The sequence below is a fragment of the Microtus oregoni genome, unplaced genomic scaffold (assembly GCF_018167655.1).
Source record: "Microtus oregoni isolate MIOR12 unplaced genomic scaffold, Mior012 000009F_ref0000495, whole genome shotgun sequence".
In the NCBI taxonomy this organism is placed as follows: Eukaryota; Metazoa; Chordata; class Mammalia; order Rodentia; family Cricetidae; genus Microtus; species Microtus oregoni.
The window spans coordinates 39,178,589-39,194,916 of NW_024543068.1; the positions used below are offsets into that span (position 1 = coordinate 39,178,589).

Here is a 16,328-nt window from a genome sequence, read left to right on the forward strand (position 1 = left end):
TAGTTTTTGTGCAAGCGTTTGTCTCCTTTGCCAGTTCAATCTACTTGTCTCCTTTTTCTATAGCATGTAGAGTTACCTACCGACCCACCTCATCCTTACCTTTGAGATAACAGCTGGCACTTTAGAAAATCCTTCATATAACCTGCTTTGAAACACAGCAGGCCACATGTTGATTTCACCGTAACACAGCCCAACCATGACTTCCCCAGCCTGTCCACAAAGTAGGTATCAAGGATAGAGAGAGGGCGGAAGCATGAAACAGTCGGTTATACATTATAGATTATAAGAAATGAAAATACGGAGTGCATTTTCCATGATTAATGCATGAAAACTGTCACCACTTAGTGTGCATTAGCCAAGAAACAAATGCACTCTCCCACAGCGGTTAATGTCGCAGGCCCATTGTTCGGTGTTGATCGCGTGCACAATAGATGCTCACTATGACAATGAGTTGGGGTAGCTGGGAATTCAGGATGGTTGCAAGTTCCGTGTAGTATTTGGATTAGCATCGTAATCTGTGCCTTGTCAGCCTCATTGGGAAACAAGCTACACGTATAATTTTTCTTCAAAACTAACAAAAATATGGATGCATTTTTTGAAAGAAAAGCTTTTTCATTTTTTTTTTAAAGATAAAGAATAATGACCAAGGTACCTGCTTAAACAAATACTACCAGCATTCATTAGTCGGGATGATTCCATGTAAAAGAAATGATGCCAGATAGTAACAAATCCAAGAGAAGTTTATTATGAGAATGGCACCTGCGGATGAAAAAATTAAGTTACATAAAGACAACCATGTATGTGACATGTATGAGAATCTACAAAAGTATAAAAAGAACCCTGTTGTAAATGAAGTATGTACATTTCTGATTTGCAGCATTATCAATGGTCAATGAAAAAAAATGTTTCAAAATAAGCCAGGCACTCAGGAAGTTAAGTCCGGTTAGCTTCACACAAAACAAACGTAGCATAGCTGTCGCTTTGTAACGTTTTAATTATTTTTATAGAGAGATTGTAGAGTTGGTCACACTGCTGAGGGCTTGACGAACAGAATATCCCTTTCCCCATTATTCAGCTACGTGGCACCAGTCCCCTCTTAAGAGTTTTCATAGATTTGTACAAGAAATAGTTAAAAACACAGACACAATCTTCACAGGTAATGGAGTGGTTTTTTTTTTTCATTTTGTAATTTTAAACACTATGGATTTCGACAGCAGCTGTGATTATCTGTTAGTTTTAAATCACCAGAAATCATTTTGACACAACACAGAAACATTTATAAAAGAAAAAACACCCAGCTGTCTAGCTGTTCTTTGTAGCTGATAGGTGCATTCCCTTGATTGTTCGATAGCTAGAGTACGGCTTCCAAAACTAATCTTTAAATTTCTCCATCGGCTTTTCTCATCTTCTAAACTGACTTAAGTCGTCCAAGGAAGCTCAGTGCTAAGATTTGTGGCATTTAACTTCCTTCTGTTATTATTCCACCATGGCTTGGGCCCAACTCACGGAATCAAAAGTTCTACAGGAATCCACTCAGCACGGTGATAATTCAGAGGACAGCTGAGTTACTATATTAGCATTGCACGAATAAACAAATATATATGACAATTCTATATCCCATTAACCCCTCCCATTTTGCTTAAAAAAATGTTGGTTGGCCTTTGAAATCATTTTCTGTCTCACTGGTAATTGCTTTATATACTGCTCCATCAGCCAACTTGAAAGGAAACCAAAGAAAAGCACCCACTGCTTAACCGTAGAGCACAAGGGACTCTGGGAATGTTAACACTGAGGCTGTATGGCATCGATTTATTTACTATATCTGAGCATTACTCTTCAGTGCTCTGGGTAGCACTCCAGGAGCGTCACACCCAGAATTCCGTTGTGGGAAAAATGGCTCCATTAACCTTGAGCTAGTTAAGAGTCTCTCTTTTTTTTTTCCTTTTTTTCTTTTTAATCGCTGAGAATGAAATAGATCAGGGGTATCCGAGAAGGGAAGCAGGGGAGAGAAGGGGGAGACCAGTGGGAAAGACAGGGAAAGCAGGGGGAATATACAAGAGCAAAGCAAAGGCAGGAACGCGGCAAAGGAAAGCAGGACGCGCGGACAGTAGAAGCAGTATAGGTGACAGCACAGGGAAAGGCCACCACGAGAAACCACTAACCCCCAAGAGTCACTGATTCACTAGGACTGCAGGAATGGGACTGCGCCACTCCACTAGAGACAGAGCACAGAGAAGACAGTGGACGAAACGACTACATTAGCTTAGCATATACTGCATATAGGAACACACACCGAAACTGCAATGGGACCCACAGCCAAGGACACGACACGTTGCACACGTTACAGTTCTCACACCTGGTATTAGATGCCTTAACACACAGCTGCCAAAAAGGAAGTGGGAGAAGAATCTATACTGGACAGTCATTTGGAGTGTTTGACACCACACTGATTTCTGGCAACAAAGACAAAATAGGCTATTTTTTTTTCTTTTTTTTTTCTTTTTCTTTTTTTCATTGAATGTGCAGTTTTCAGTTGCAGTTTTATCTGTCTGAAGCTCATTAACCAATTCTTTAGTTTTAAAAACGTGTTGGCTTCAACTCAGAAATAAGAACCAAAGGGAAATAAATTCCATCAAATTAGCCCCAAGAAATCCCAAACAAAAACCATGTTAAATATTTCTCCTTTTCCTTCTTCCACTCTGAAGTGTTACTGAAGTTGCAAACCAGTCTCCGTTAGACTGAGCAAGGGCAGAGAGAAGCTCAATGAAAGGCAATATGTGCTCAGACATCTCCTCTGTCAGTCCGAGTTGTCCAAAGCCCCCTTTAAACAGAGCTTTACTGACCCCTTAAATTGAAAGTGAGGCGATGTTTGTTAGCTGGGAGGTAAAAGTAAGTCCTGCAGCAAATGCTAATGAGGGCTTTGTCTTAACTAACCAAGGAGACTGTAGCAACGGGGGCTCCAGACTAGGACAGGACACAGTTTCTTTTCCAAAACCCAGCCCGGGAGCTGCATTTTGTATGAGGACATTACAGATTAATAAATGATAGCACCATGGTTTTAGAAATTAAGTTAATGTCTCAGTAATTACCACTTAGTCCAACTTTTTTTTAAAACATTCTAGTCACAGGCCAGAAATTAAGTTTAAGAACCCAAATTATTTTTATGTGCAAGTAAGAAAATCTTAAAATCTTAATCATAAAAAGAATTAAATTCTGCATAAAATTCTAAAATACTATTCCCCTATTTTCAAAGGAATTAGGGACAGGGAAATCAAAAAACAGCCACCCCATTTCATTTGACTTAGTCAACAGGGCACAATCATTTATGCTTGTCTCTTTCCATCTTGATCATATCAAGATCTTTAGGAAGAAAACCCAATGGTTGTCACTTGAGAAATCTCTTGACCACAAGACTGAGTATTCTATGGCAGAGGCATATACACATAAAGACATCTTAATAAAGATGCAAAGGAAAGCCAAACAACCCAACACACATCTTAGAAGACAAAATGGCAGGCAACCGGTCATCTGACCCTCTGAAGGCAAAAAAATAAACATGTCTTTACAAGAAAGAATAAGTCGTGAAAGAAAGAGAGGGGTGGAAGGGGTCCGCCGTGTTGCAAGAAGACGCTGACCTGCTCGAATTCAAAGTGCAAGAATGAAAGGTCTAAATAAAAATGCCGACGATGCCTCGGAGTGGGGCCCCGCTCAATCCTCCTTGCGCTCCAGAGTCTGTGCCGCGTGGATGCCGTTGCTGTAGACTGGGAAGGGCAGCGTGGAGAAGAGTCCCTCAGCCGTGGTGAACACATTGCCACCGGGCATCTGTGTGAGGCTGGCTGCGCTCACGGCGCCGCCAAATGGTCCTGACATGTTGAGCCGGTGCACATGGTGGTAGAGCATCTCCATGGGCGTCTTGGGGTCGAGGCCAAAGCCGGGGCTGTTAACGTCCACGAAGTTAACAGCATGCGCGTTGGGTAGCAGGTTGCCCTGCATGGCCAGGGTCACCTCAGCAGGCGCGTAGCGGATGGTACCTGTGGTGTAGACCCTCTGCGCCGCCGTGCTGGTGGCCGCCAGGGTCCCTGTCACCCGGTGTACGAGAGGAAGCACAACGTTGCCCGCTTGCAACCTCTGCAGGGCCTCCAGGTCCCCAGTGTACAGCAAGGAGTTGGACGCACCAGGGCCACCTCCGCTGGCTCCCGCCCCGCCCCCGGGGTGCTTTTCCCGAGGGGATGCCGAGAGTGGGGGCGACAGCGGGTCGGAGGCCACTGGGGCCGAGCTGCTGAACTGAGTCTTACGGCCAGCCCCGCCATCAGCGCCCGGTGGGGTGAGGACCGAGTCGGGGATGGCCACGTGCAGTGCTCCCACGCTGCTGCTGCTGCCGCCACCACTGCCACCCTGGCCCTGCGGGGACGGGAAGTGCTCCGAGTTGGGGGGTTTGGTCATGCTGTACGGGGACTCATTCCTGGAGATCTCCCGGTTGGGCGGGTAGTTCCAGATGCTGCTGTCGTTGTCGAAGTTGATGGGTTCGGCGATCTCTGTCTTGATCTTGAGCACCGAGGCGCTATGCGGTGATGACAGCAGCCGCGGTGGCTCCACCAGGCCGGCGTCCAGGCCCGGGCTAGACGTGCTGGACAGGCGCCGGCGACTGGCACTGCCGCCCTTCTGCCTTTTCCGCCGCCGCTTGCGTTTCTGGTGCTTGCTGGACGCCTGTGCGCCCGCCTCGCCCGCGCTGTCCGAGTCCTTGGCGCTGTCCGACGTGAGCGACTCGCAGGGCTGCAGCCGCAGGTCTGCCTCGCTCTCCACGTAGCGCTCCACCTTGATCTGCATGGGGCCCAGCGCGCCGAAGCCATCCTCGGCTGCCTTGGGGTGCTCAAAGTCCGAATGCTCGAAGCTGTCGTCGCTGTCGCGGCTGTCTGGGTTGCTGGAGCTGTGGCCGTCGTCGTTGCAGTTCATGTCGTTGTCACAGGCGCTGCCTGACTTCTTGCGGTCAGGTTCTGGATCTTCGCTGTTCTCGGACTGATTGCCCTTCTCGTCGGACTTGGAGTTCTCGTTGTCCTCTGCGTGAGATCCGCAGGTGGCAGGGGGGCAGGAGTGGGGAGAGAAGACACTGTGTTAGCAGGGCAGCAGATTTTAGCATCAGGCATAGCATGAGCCAAAGCACCCTTCTGCAAAATGAGAAAGCCTGGGATTGAAGTTTAGCGGAAGGGGCGGGCCATAGGCCAGCAATACCCGCCCCTTCCGGTAGGCCATCAACACACAAAGTCCTATATTTGGCGCTAATGCCGCCTCCAGGTGCTGCCCTGTCCATCCAGGTCAGATACTGCCTGTGAACGGATGGTTGTTAGGCACAGGCAAGCGTGGGAACTCCTGTGGACACAGCCAGGGAGTCCGATTAACCCGGAATATGGTTTAGGGATATGGAAGACAAGACACTGGAGCGCCAGGTGACTGTTAGAGAGGTTTGTGCTTTCCACCGATGAGCATCTATTCATTATGGAAAACCACAGTCTATCTGTGGTCCCCCCCTCCCCACCACGCTATCATTCCCTATTTGACTTGTCTTTGTATTTGTGTCTGTCTCTTTCTTCAGCTATAAGCTCATGATAGTAAGGGGTTTTGTTAACTACTATGTTAATAAGAGGGGGTGGCGAGGACAAAACATTTTAAGGACCAGGAAAACAAACTCTACCATAAAGTGCGCCCCCACATCCCAAGCTGTGACCAGAATACAGCCAATTTGGCCAGCCGCTAGGCCTCTGACCATGGCCCTCTGGCTGCTACCCACCCCTTGTGTTTAGACCGGCAGGCCTTAGCTGTAGATCATGGAGACGTAATACCTGTTATACCTGAGGTGTCTTTAGAGTCTGATTCAGAGTCGGATGTCTCGGAGGATTCTGAAGTCTTCTCTGGCAAGTGCGGGAGCTGTGCGATGTCCATGGGCGTGTCCTTGTACTCAGGATTGCTGTGGGAAGGAAGACATCCATCAGGAGGGCAGGCATTCGTCATCTCCTCAACGTCCTTGCCCTAAGACTCCTGGAGTTGAGGAAGTTTAGAGGACTAACCAGGAAGTTATTTCTCAGCTCCTCACGAGACTTCTCGCAGAAACTTGGATTGTGCGTGCCAGGGTACAGGTGCGCCCTGCCACAATGATTGAATACCCCAAATGCTGCATGAAAGCCGTTAAAAAGCTTTTAAATAATCAGGTACCACCGGGGGCCAGAGAACCATGCGGCTTGATGCTCCTCCTGGCATAACACCTGGGGGCTGGGCCAATGAGAGGAAATCTCAGCGATTCATTCCCACACCACCTGGTGTGTCCTACCGTCTTCTGTGCTTCTAATGAGTTCATTGCCTCAGTACCCTTGCCTTGGCCCCTTGGTGCAACTTCTCAGCTGTTCCCATGGTTCCAGTGCTATGGCGGGGGTTAGGGGGTGGGGGGCTTGGGGGGGGGTGAGGGGGCGGGCTGGCGGCAGGCCCTCAGTGCCTAACGATCTGTCAGATGCACAGGTGCATCTTGGGATGCGAGGCTCCCGAACTGTCAGCACACCCATTACAATCACAGTTTCATCTGCTCATGCGGAGTACACCTGTGGCTTGTTAGCTGGGGCTCTGATTGCGGCGGGAGAGGCCCTAACAGAATGGAGCTAAACCCATGTACACAAGTGTGCTTTATGCTTGTTCTGCTTTTAATCTGGAAATGAGCCTCTCCCGGAAGTGAAATGTTTGGTCAGTTTGAGTTAGCCATCTTCTGGAAAAGCCGATCCCAGGCGGCCACACTTATCATCAGTAGAGGCTTCTGACCATAACCTCAAGGCACGAGGGAAGCATCTTGCCTCCAAATGGGAAGTGCCTCATCTGTCTTGGGCACGGCTGGCCAAGGCGGTGACGACAGATGATTGTGGGCTCATATGCTTCTGAATCCCCCACATTAAGAAGCCACTGTTTCCGACCACTCTAAAAACTGCAAACATCCCTGGGAGGGTTAATTCGCTAAGATGGATTATCAGGCATTTACTCTTTAGTGTGAATTATCTTTAACAGCACCAGGGTTTTTCTAGATAATCAGATGAGACCAATGGTGGGAAGACAGACTTGGCACTCTGCAGCCTGAGTGTGGAATTCCAGTCCGTGCTCCCAGGAAATGGGCAGTGCTCTCAATAGCGGAAGGCGAGCCTGGATAGGGCCCAGAAGTGGAGTATTGCTTAGGAAAGAATAATCCCTTTTGGCTAAGAAGGTGGGAAAGAAAAGCCAATTTAGGAGTTTTTCTTGTGCCCAGGAATGATTTTCTTCCTAGATCGCCAGCCTCCAGAGTGGCACCTATGGGTGGCTGGCTTATGAACTGGGTTTGTCTAAGCCCACTGGCATTGGTTCCCTGTAGTCCTGGTGCCATGGGGTCTCCATGATCACTGGTCTCCAGTTCCTGGACAGTTACTAGTGATCTCAGGGTAGGCCTTCAGGTCATCTGTAAAAGACCTACCACGCATGAGACCAAGGCTTTGAAGCCTGCAGGCTGGCCTTTCATGCCCACGTGGCTTTCTTCCTCTCGTATGAAACTCGGGGAGACAGAACACCAGGCGCTTATGGACTGGTCCTCATCGACCCTAGACTAGATTAATGGTGGTGAACCAGTATCTTCTATTCCTTGCTACTTCTGCCACTGCAGGCAGCGTGGGGAGTCATGTGGCTAATGAAGTAGTCTAAAGTAAACAGTAACCAATAAATAAATAAAATAACCAATCTTGCCAAGGAAATAAATACTAACAGGTCAATAAATCCCACAGAATTTGAATACCAAACATATAGATGACCTCAGAGGCCTTCGGTGCACCAACATGGTGGACAGACACTGTCTAGCCTTTGGGAATGTTTACCAGTGTTTAACTCCTCACAACCACATCACCACATTTGCCTGGCAAAAGAGCATCTGTGCATGGGATCTTGTTCAATTTTCTGTTTCTCACAGGAACTTTCATGTTTTTTTTTTTTTTGTAGTAGAAATAGTGATCGTTTCGTGGGATGACTTAAAAGGACCCCTTGATGTCAGACCCCAGGACCCATGATAGTATCACAAACACAGGGGACAGTCCTAGTGATTATCAAGCTTTGCAGAAAGCCACACAAAACACCCCCCCCACACACACTTTTAGAGAAAATTAAAGAGGTCAAAAAGGGAAAAAGAAAAGTAGATAAATGAAAACTCTTGTAAGTGGGATCCATTAAGGCCCTCTCTCCAGAGCAATAATCATTAGTGTCTGATTGATATGCGGTGGGCAGCAAACACGTTCATGCCTCCAGTCAAAGGTCAAAGTGTGGGAAACACCGAAGAGCCCGTGTGCCGATGAGCCAAGCTGGCTAAGACTTCAGCTCCATTTGGCTGTCTCTAAGAAAAATGGGACTCAGGTAGTCTTGGTCGAAATATCAGCCAAAGGGCATCAACGTCCACCATTAGCTCTCCTGGAAGTTTCCCTACTCAAGCACACATGGATCCTGCTTGGTGCCTTTAGGACAAGAGACCAAAGACTAATGACGGTGGTGGGTGGGAGGCAAGCCAAACGTTGTGCTAGCTTCGTGACAGGACTGGTAGCGAACTTTCCAGAAGTCTTGTCCTCAAACTCAAAACCGTCCAGATTGTCAGAATCCCAAAGAAAAATAGACACAGGGAAAGAGAAACAAAGGTACCTTACACCAGTGTCCAGGAAGCGGCTGAATTTGTACTGCCATGGATACAAATTTTAAGAGCATAAAACTTGTCTAAGTGCATAGAGTGGCAAGCAAAAAGAGATTATTATTATTATTATTACCATAATCATTGTTATTTTGCACTGACACTGACAGTGTTCTGGCAAAATCGTTAATCTTGCTTACCAAAATTTGAGTGCCCAGAGAGCAAGACCGTATGCAGAAGGCTGAGGGGATGGAATTCCCTGCAAGGATCCTCTTGCTTACCTTCCCAGGTGTTGGAGTGCAGAGGCAAAGGCTATGTAGGAGCTAGGAGATGCTTCCTGTCTAGACTGCAGCTGCAGGCATCTTTCCTGGGTGGGACGTGGACCAGGAAAGGATGCCAGTTTCTCTAGAGCTCCCCAAAGACTGGCAACCCAAGATTTCCTGGGCTTTGATCTTCTTCCATTTCTTTGAATTTTGGGAGAAGAAGAGCAGACTGCCCACGTCCCGAGAAAAGATGGCACCCGTGATGTTTCAGCTGTTAACCAGTTTATAACCGAGAGAGAAATGAAACAGGAAAGATACCTAAGAAGATAATTCACCCAGATGATGTTCTTCTCGTTTGCGTTCTTAGCATTGATCGCTATGGTGGCACTTGACTGTATCCAGATGTAGCCTCCATTTTTCTGCATCCAGCGATAGTACTTCGTCACACACTGACCCTTATTCAGCACTGGGGTAGGGTAAAGTGGGGGGCGGGAGAAAACAAAACAGAAGGCATAGTATTAAGATTGTCACAGAACAGTTTTCATCTCTGCCCAACCTCAGACCAAATCCAGGGAAGTCCAGGGTATGCCCAACTTAAGATGCCATTAGCACAAATGAAGTCAGCTTCTCACTGGAGCGGCAGCTGCCCAGCTAGGGTTCCTGGCATTTGTAGTGAGCCTCTATTCCCTTCTGGGCAGCCGTGGTGTGAAAGGAGGAATAAAAGGACCACTAATCTTTTTGGCTCAGAGCACACCTAATGTGGTGTGGATATTGTCAGTAGGTTTAGCATCAGATGGTAAGGAAGGCAAATCTGGGTATGATTTATGCATAGCTTCGAGTTGCCCTCTTGGAGATTCTGGATATTTGAATGGTTCTGAAGATGCCTAACCCCCTCTGTCTTTGATCATTCCCCTTCAGCCTGAGCAATATCAACCCGTGTCCTTAGCCATCTGTTCCTTTTGATCTTGTCTTACAGAATTTATAGTCCTTGGATGAACTAAATTTACATTGGTCAGCCGGGGTAAACTGGTGAGACGGGCAGAAGGTTAGAACAAAATAAATCCCCCAGCCAGTCAGAGAGAGACACTGGCTCTTGACTTGACTTGAGCCAAACAGAGTGACAATCCCACGCAGCCACTGAAATACGGCGCAAAACGAGGACCAAGTGAAAACGTTCAGTCACACGAACCGGTTGGTGCCTTTAAATGCCCACTGTAAAAGGCAGATGTTAAAAACGACACTTTAACCAGAATCTTGCCAAGTTGAAACAGCTTTGATTTGTATCTGTGTTCTCCTGAGCTACTAAAAGGGGAAACTGCAGTAAATCATCCCCGAAATAAAGTGCTCCGGGTGGGAATGGTTCCAGAGTCTGCAGGTAAGGCTCTGCCCTTAGGACTCCGAGACCTCTGCTCATCGCGCCCCCCCACCCCCAGCGCACCAGCCTGCCAGCCACTAGAGGGCAGTGCGCACTCGTCTACATGACCCACTTTTGGCATGTCCTTGTCTCCGTCTGCTAAAATGAGAAGCCCCAAACTGCTGTAATAAATTTGGCTAAATTAGCTGCTAAATGGTTATCTCAAGTAATATGTATTTGCATTAATCATCTTGCTCTAAACCAGAACAAGCCAGAGTCCTAAAGACGTAGTAAATTCATATTGTCCATTTAATTACGGCTAATAAGTGCTTCATATACAATAGTTTCATGAAGTACATTTTGATTTTTTTTGGGGGGGGGATGTGGATGGGGAAAGGGAATCACTTTGGAAAAGAACAAGGTTTCGGGCTGTTGAAACTCTTCCTGCCTCTGGAAGTGGCCACAAATCAAACCTCCACGGACGGTGTCTATAAGCAGACAGGCTTCCTCTCCCCCCCCCCCCCCCCCAATATGCTAAACGGACGGCTATAAAACTTAATAATTATGTCTTCGCTGTTGCTTGAAAAAGCCTTGATGAATGCCTCACACGGTGGCAAGTTTTGTTCTAACACTGCCACACTGTGCAGGGCTCTGGAGGGCCGGGGACTGTCACCTTCCCTTGGCGGCGAGCCTCTACAGGTAGCATTGTGTGCTCCTTTTGTTGGGGCCTGTAAGTTTTGCTCTTCTGCATGCATGGCTTCCCAGGCTAGCGGAGGCAGAGAGCAGTGAGGTGCCGGCCGTACCACACGGCTCTCCTCTCCTGTCAAGCCACTGTCGCATACAGCACGGTCGGCCTTTATTCATATCCTCTCAGCCTGGTTAACTACTAATTGAGGACAGAGGCTTATGCGATTCTTCACAGAGGAAACCACCACACTCCAATCTGGTTGGTGATATAATTCTATGTGCATTGTAACCAGAATAAAGAAGACTTCCTCACGGTTTTAGTAATTTTGAACAAAGACCAAAAGACTAAGAAATCTTTTTGAAGAATCAACATGAAAAAAAATTGTTGAATCAGCAGGTTAGGCTGTCACGGCCTGGTGTGTGTGGGGGGTGGGGGGCTCTGGGCCAGACTGGAGCAGAACAGGCAACAAACAGAAAGCCCCAAATCCAGAGAGGACTGAAAGGGGTGAGTGAAGAAAGAAATTGGAAGATCAAGTTAAAATGTAAAGGGTGACAGAAAGACCTCTGCCTTTTCCTTAAAACGCCCGCCTCCCAGTCAGTTATCAGATAAGGGCTTAAGAAGGTTTGCTGAGGCAAAGAGCGCGTGCGAGGCCATCTTTTTAAGATGGGGTATGATGGCTTGGTCTGCTGAAGGGCATTTGGTAAGATGATAAATACAAATGTATTAGGATTCATGAGTACATTAAAGCAGGCTTGGGAATGCTCAGCCGAGACAGAAACCCTGAATGAAAACAATGAAAACGAGGCAGAGAGATGAGTTTTGATGTGGAGGAGGCCTGGCAGGGACCAGGAAGCAAGGGTTTCCTCCTCTTGGAGCCAGGGAGCGCTGCGGCTGCCCTTGGGCCACTGTGGTGAATACCGAGGAGTGGGTTGCAAGGCGCTGGGGCACAGCTGAAGACAGGCATTCTCTGGGTCCCAACTCTGTCCTGGGCTAGTCTTTAACAAACAAAATCTTTCAAGGGCCAGCATCTTCACATGGTCTTCAATCATGACTTGTAGATTGGTGTTTTCATGTGTCGTTGGAATTCAGAGACGACAGAGAGAATGAAGGTTGACCAAAGTGTTGCCCAAGTTGCTTTTGTTTTAGAGTTCACATCAAAGGTGCCGCCGCGATGTCTTCTTTGTCTGAATCAGGAATACTTTTTGCTCACATCTTCTCACAGCATATAAATTTATAACTTTGGGATGAAGCTTATTTCTTGGGGGAAAAAAAAACCCATACTAGCAAATCAGTTGGATTATTCCAGCTGTGCCAGAGGCAGGATCTGACAGCTTTTCCTGAGCTCATGTGGTCCTAATCAGCTCAAGAAGAAAAGCCACGTTGGTACCAGTTTGAAAGAGATTTTTAGCGTGTAATAAATTAGAGATCTTGAAAAATACAAGAAAAAAAACCCCTCTCTTGATTCTCTGCTATCTAGTAGCTGCTGCTGTTATTTTTGAGCCGTAGGTTTCAACAGTAGGGGGAAATGAAGGGATATGTAGGTTAGTTCTCTTCACAAAGGAGAAACCCAGAAATAAGTACAATATAACTTGGCCAATATGACAATCCTTAAAAGCAGTTAACTAGCTAGGCAGTGGTGGCACACACCTTTAATCCCAGCTCTTGGGAGGCAGACAGGTGGATCTCTGTGAGTTCAAGGTCAGCCTGGTCTACAGAGCAAGTTTCAGGACAGACAGAGAGGCCTATATAGAGAAACCCTATCTCAAAAGCAAGACAAAGACTTCTCATCAAGCCAGTGAGCCCCAGGGTATGTTCACAGCACATGCTGAAACAAGAAACAAGGAAAAACATGTGGATTAAGGTTTTTTTTTTTTTTATTACATCTTTGAGATACAGGCTGAGTACTGCTGATACACGACCTGGCATCATCCCTGTGCCTTGTTCTAAAGTTTACATTCTGCCATCAAGATTCTTGGGTTGAATTGACGATCACATCAAAACATCTTTAGAGTTATGTCTTTTAAGGGTATATGGTGAAGTATTAGTTTTTGTTTTAAAATCTCAGAGAATTTCAATGGCCTTTTCTTAGATTTTTTTCTGCTCTTTCTTTCTTTCTTTCTTTCTTTCAACATAGTGTCTATGAAGATACAGGGAGGAGAAATAGGTTTGCCTAGGTTTTCTCAGAATGGTCCAGGCACTTTTTTTCTTTATTACTCCTGGTCTATGCTGGCTCCAGTGGCCTCTGTTCTATGGGAACGTTGCCTGCCTCCCCACCTTCCTTCCACACTGAAGGCTCCTTAGGGTTACAAACTGTGTCTTGAGACAGCTGAGCCTGCACTTGGGTGAAGAACCCAGTGGGAACAGTCTGGGTCCTCCTGGTTGAGGCCTGCCCACCTAGCAATTAAGGAACCACACTAAAGGTTTATTTGACTTTTTGTCAAAAACGCTACCCTATGCCTAACTGGAAAACGGGTGGCAAACATACTCTAAAGCAAACTCTGAAGTGCTTGCATTTTTAAACATGTAACCTTTGATAACAAATACCTCGATGGGATGATATTTATTGAAAGTCTTTTTAAAATGACACTTGATCTCTTGACTCAGAACCACAGGCTGGCATACAAGAAAGTTATGTTTGTCAATAATAGCCTTTTTCCTCCAAACAAACGTTGTTGGTGTGGGGTACATCTGTGTCCCAGCACACGGTTCCCAACAGAAGGATTTAAGTTTTTCTTCGGAAAAACTTTGTCCCAGACATGGACAATGACATGATGCCAGTGTCTGCGGCAGGGATACGATTATTCGATCAGTAAATTCAAAGAAATCAGTGCAAATGTGCCTCCAGAAATATGAAGGGGAGAGGGAGAGAGCGAGAGCACTGGAGTCCAAATAGCGAGGTAGAAGAGAGCAGTGGTGGGGTCTGATGGAGCCCTCGTTTAGCACAGCGCCTCAAAAAAGGACACTTAGCAGTCTGCATATGCATTCAAAAGCTCCAATACTTGGTGCTTTCAGGTAAGTGTAGAATAACTAGGAAACTCTGAGCTCATCCGAGAGACCACACTTCACATTCACACAGCTGAACAAAGAGCTTCATTGTCATCCAGGCAACAGGGGGATGCCTGCGACTGCGGGACCTTACCCCCTCACTTGAGCTACCCTCCTCAATAGCTGTGCAGCAGAGAAACAGGCGCCCTTTGCGCGGAACTCAAGGATGATTTCAGAGAGAGAGAGAGAGAGAGAGAGAGAGAGAGAGAGAGAGAGAGAGAGGAGAGAGAGAGGAGAGAGAGAGAGAGAGAGAGAGAGAGAGAGAGAGAGAGAATGAATATGTGTTTAAGTAAGAGGGCATGTGCTAACATCATGCTTTCTACTTAATACCACAGTTGGGTGCTTAGCTGCGGCCACTGGTTTTCTCTCTACATTCACAAAACTGGCAGATGAAACATGAAAAAGAATACTGACTCTTTAATCTCTGCTTCTTCACCCAAGGCCCAAGGCAGGCTGACAGGGAACTTCATTCTGGAAACAGACTTTTTGAAAAAAAAAAAAAATTGGATGACTTTTTCCTCTGCTTTTGAGAACTGTAAGCTACTGGAGAATGAACCCGACGCAGGCTTAAAACAAGAACAAATTTCTTTATCTAAAAAGTGAAAGTCCTTGATGCTTACAGGAAGGTCATTGTTCAGATCCACGGGAGTCACAGCACTGGAGCTGGTGACTGTTAAGAGTTTTATTTGCTTGCGATGGAGACAGTTTTTTTTTTTTTTATTAGAATTCCTTGGAGCATCACCTGAGGCTTTGATGCCAGACACACTTTTCCTATGGATTTTGCAATTAGTGAACTAGCTATGTCTTAGATGGCAAGCATCCACAAATTTTTTTTTTTTTTTTTTGTTCCTCCCCTCTTTTCCTTTCGTAAATCTGTGTGCTGAGCAATATTTGGTAACGCTGACTGGGGTTTGCTATTCGATGGGAGTGCCAAGCTTAGAGACAAGGACCTGTGGCTGTCCTATGAAATGACTACATTTTTGGATCCCCTCTAACACACGAACGACAGGCCCTGCCTGAGCCGCTAGCTGTGGTTTAAACCCCAGAAGAGGTGTGTTGTCCTCTCGCCCTGCCAATTGATAGATCTTTATTAACTGCTAATATTGAATCATGCAGAAAACTTTGCATCAATTTAGGACAGGTCAATTTGTGCAGTTTAAAAAATAAATTTCCCATCCTCTTCAATGATGATGTACTGAATTGGAGGCCAAGGTTTTTAAACACTGTTGACATCAATGTGGTGCTCTCAGACAGAGCGAGTCAAAGGAATGGTGGTAGGAGCAACTGCTGAGATCTTAGAGTTTATTCTGAAATTTTTATGTGTGCAGGAGTTCTACCTGCGTGTATGTGTGTGCACCACACGTATGTCTGGTGTCCATGGATCACCTGGGATTGGAGTTGCAGACAGCTGGTTATGATCCATCAGGTGGGTGCTGGGAATTGAACTCTGCCCCCCTGGAAAAGCAGCAAGTGTTATTAACCACTGCACCAACTCTCAGAGTTTTCTCAAGCTGTTTTTGGTCCAACCAGGGAGTTTCAGTGCTACTCATTCCTGCCCCTTTCAACCTACAACAGTGAAGGATGGCTTTGTATTCCGGCCTCCATACCTTTCGTTTTGAATAGATTCGCTGTCTAAGAAGAAGCAGCGACCTCTTCAGCATGGCATCAAGAAAGGATTCTGGCTATGAATGAGGGAAATGGTAGATCTCTCCAGGCATCCAGGAAGGCTTTTTTTGGGGGACTGCTTTACTGTGTGTTAGGTGGTAGGAGATTATGGTGAACAAAGTCTGTCCACGGGCCTGCCCACTGAAGGGCAGTGCTGTCTGTCAATTAGTGCTCGTTAATCCCTGCCCCTAACACTGGGCAACTGACCTCGTGGAGGAGTCACCAGTGTGAAGATGGTTGAAAAGTTTTCTCCAGCTGTCTCTAAGGGAGCGAGGCATCTCACTTTCTCCATCAGGGTATAATGGTGATAACTACATGGGAAATGGCAGGGCACGTCTGCTAAAGTGACATAGGCTGGGCCAGGTCCCCCCTTAGAAGTATTAGAGGCTTAGAGACTCAAGGTAAAAAGGGGCAGAGGGGATGACAAGGACCAATCTAACCTCAGTGGACCCTGCATTTTTGGACGCAGTCATTTTGTTGAATTGGAGCGGTCTTTATACAGAAGTTTAGGGTTGTGGGGCACAGATGTTCCGCATTGCAAATCAGCCATATTTCATTTATCTGATACTGTCTCATGAAAACGTTCCCCCACACCGCGGTCATCATTAGTTGTCCACTGAACGGACCCTGCCCCTCCCTTCTGGATAG

The 16,328-nt window shown here is 46.6% G+C and overlaps 1 protein-coding gene across 7 annotated transcripts in view; it reads right to left on the bottom strand.

The window, feature by feature from the left end:
• Nucleotides 1–736: 736 nt before the first annotated feature.
• Npas3 (neuronal PAS domain protein 3) overlaps nucleotides 737–16,328 on the bottom strand; it is an 812,903-nt gene continuing 797,311 nt past the window's right edge. For 4 of the 7 annotated variants that reach the window (XM_041658772.1, XM_041658769.1, XM_041658774.1 and 1 more), the window contains 3 exons: nucleotides 9,247–9,394; nucleotides 5,838–5,962; nucleotides 737–5,057 (listed from right to left, as the gene is read on the bottom strand). In XM_041658772.1, coding sequence (XP_041514706.1) covers nucleotides 3,709–5,057; nucleotides 5,838–5,962; nucleotides 9,247–9,394 — 1,622 coding nt within the window. In that variant the 3' untranslated portion in view covers nucleotides 737–3,708. The remainder of the gene's footprint in view (nucleotides 5,058–5,837; nucleotides 5,963–9,246; nucleotides 9,395–16,328) is intronic. The other 3 variants (XM_041658773.1, XM_041658771.1, XM_041658770.1) reach the window with 1 other exon arrangement.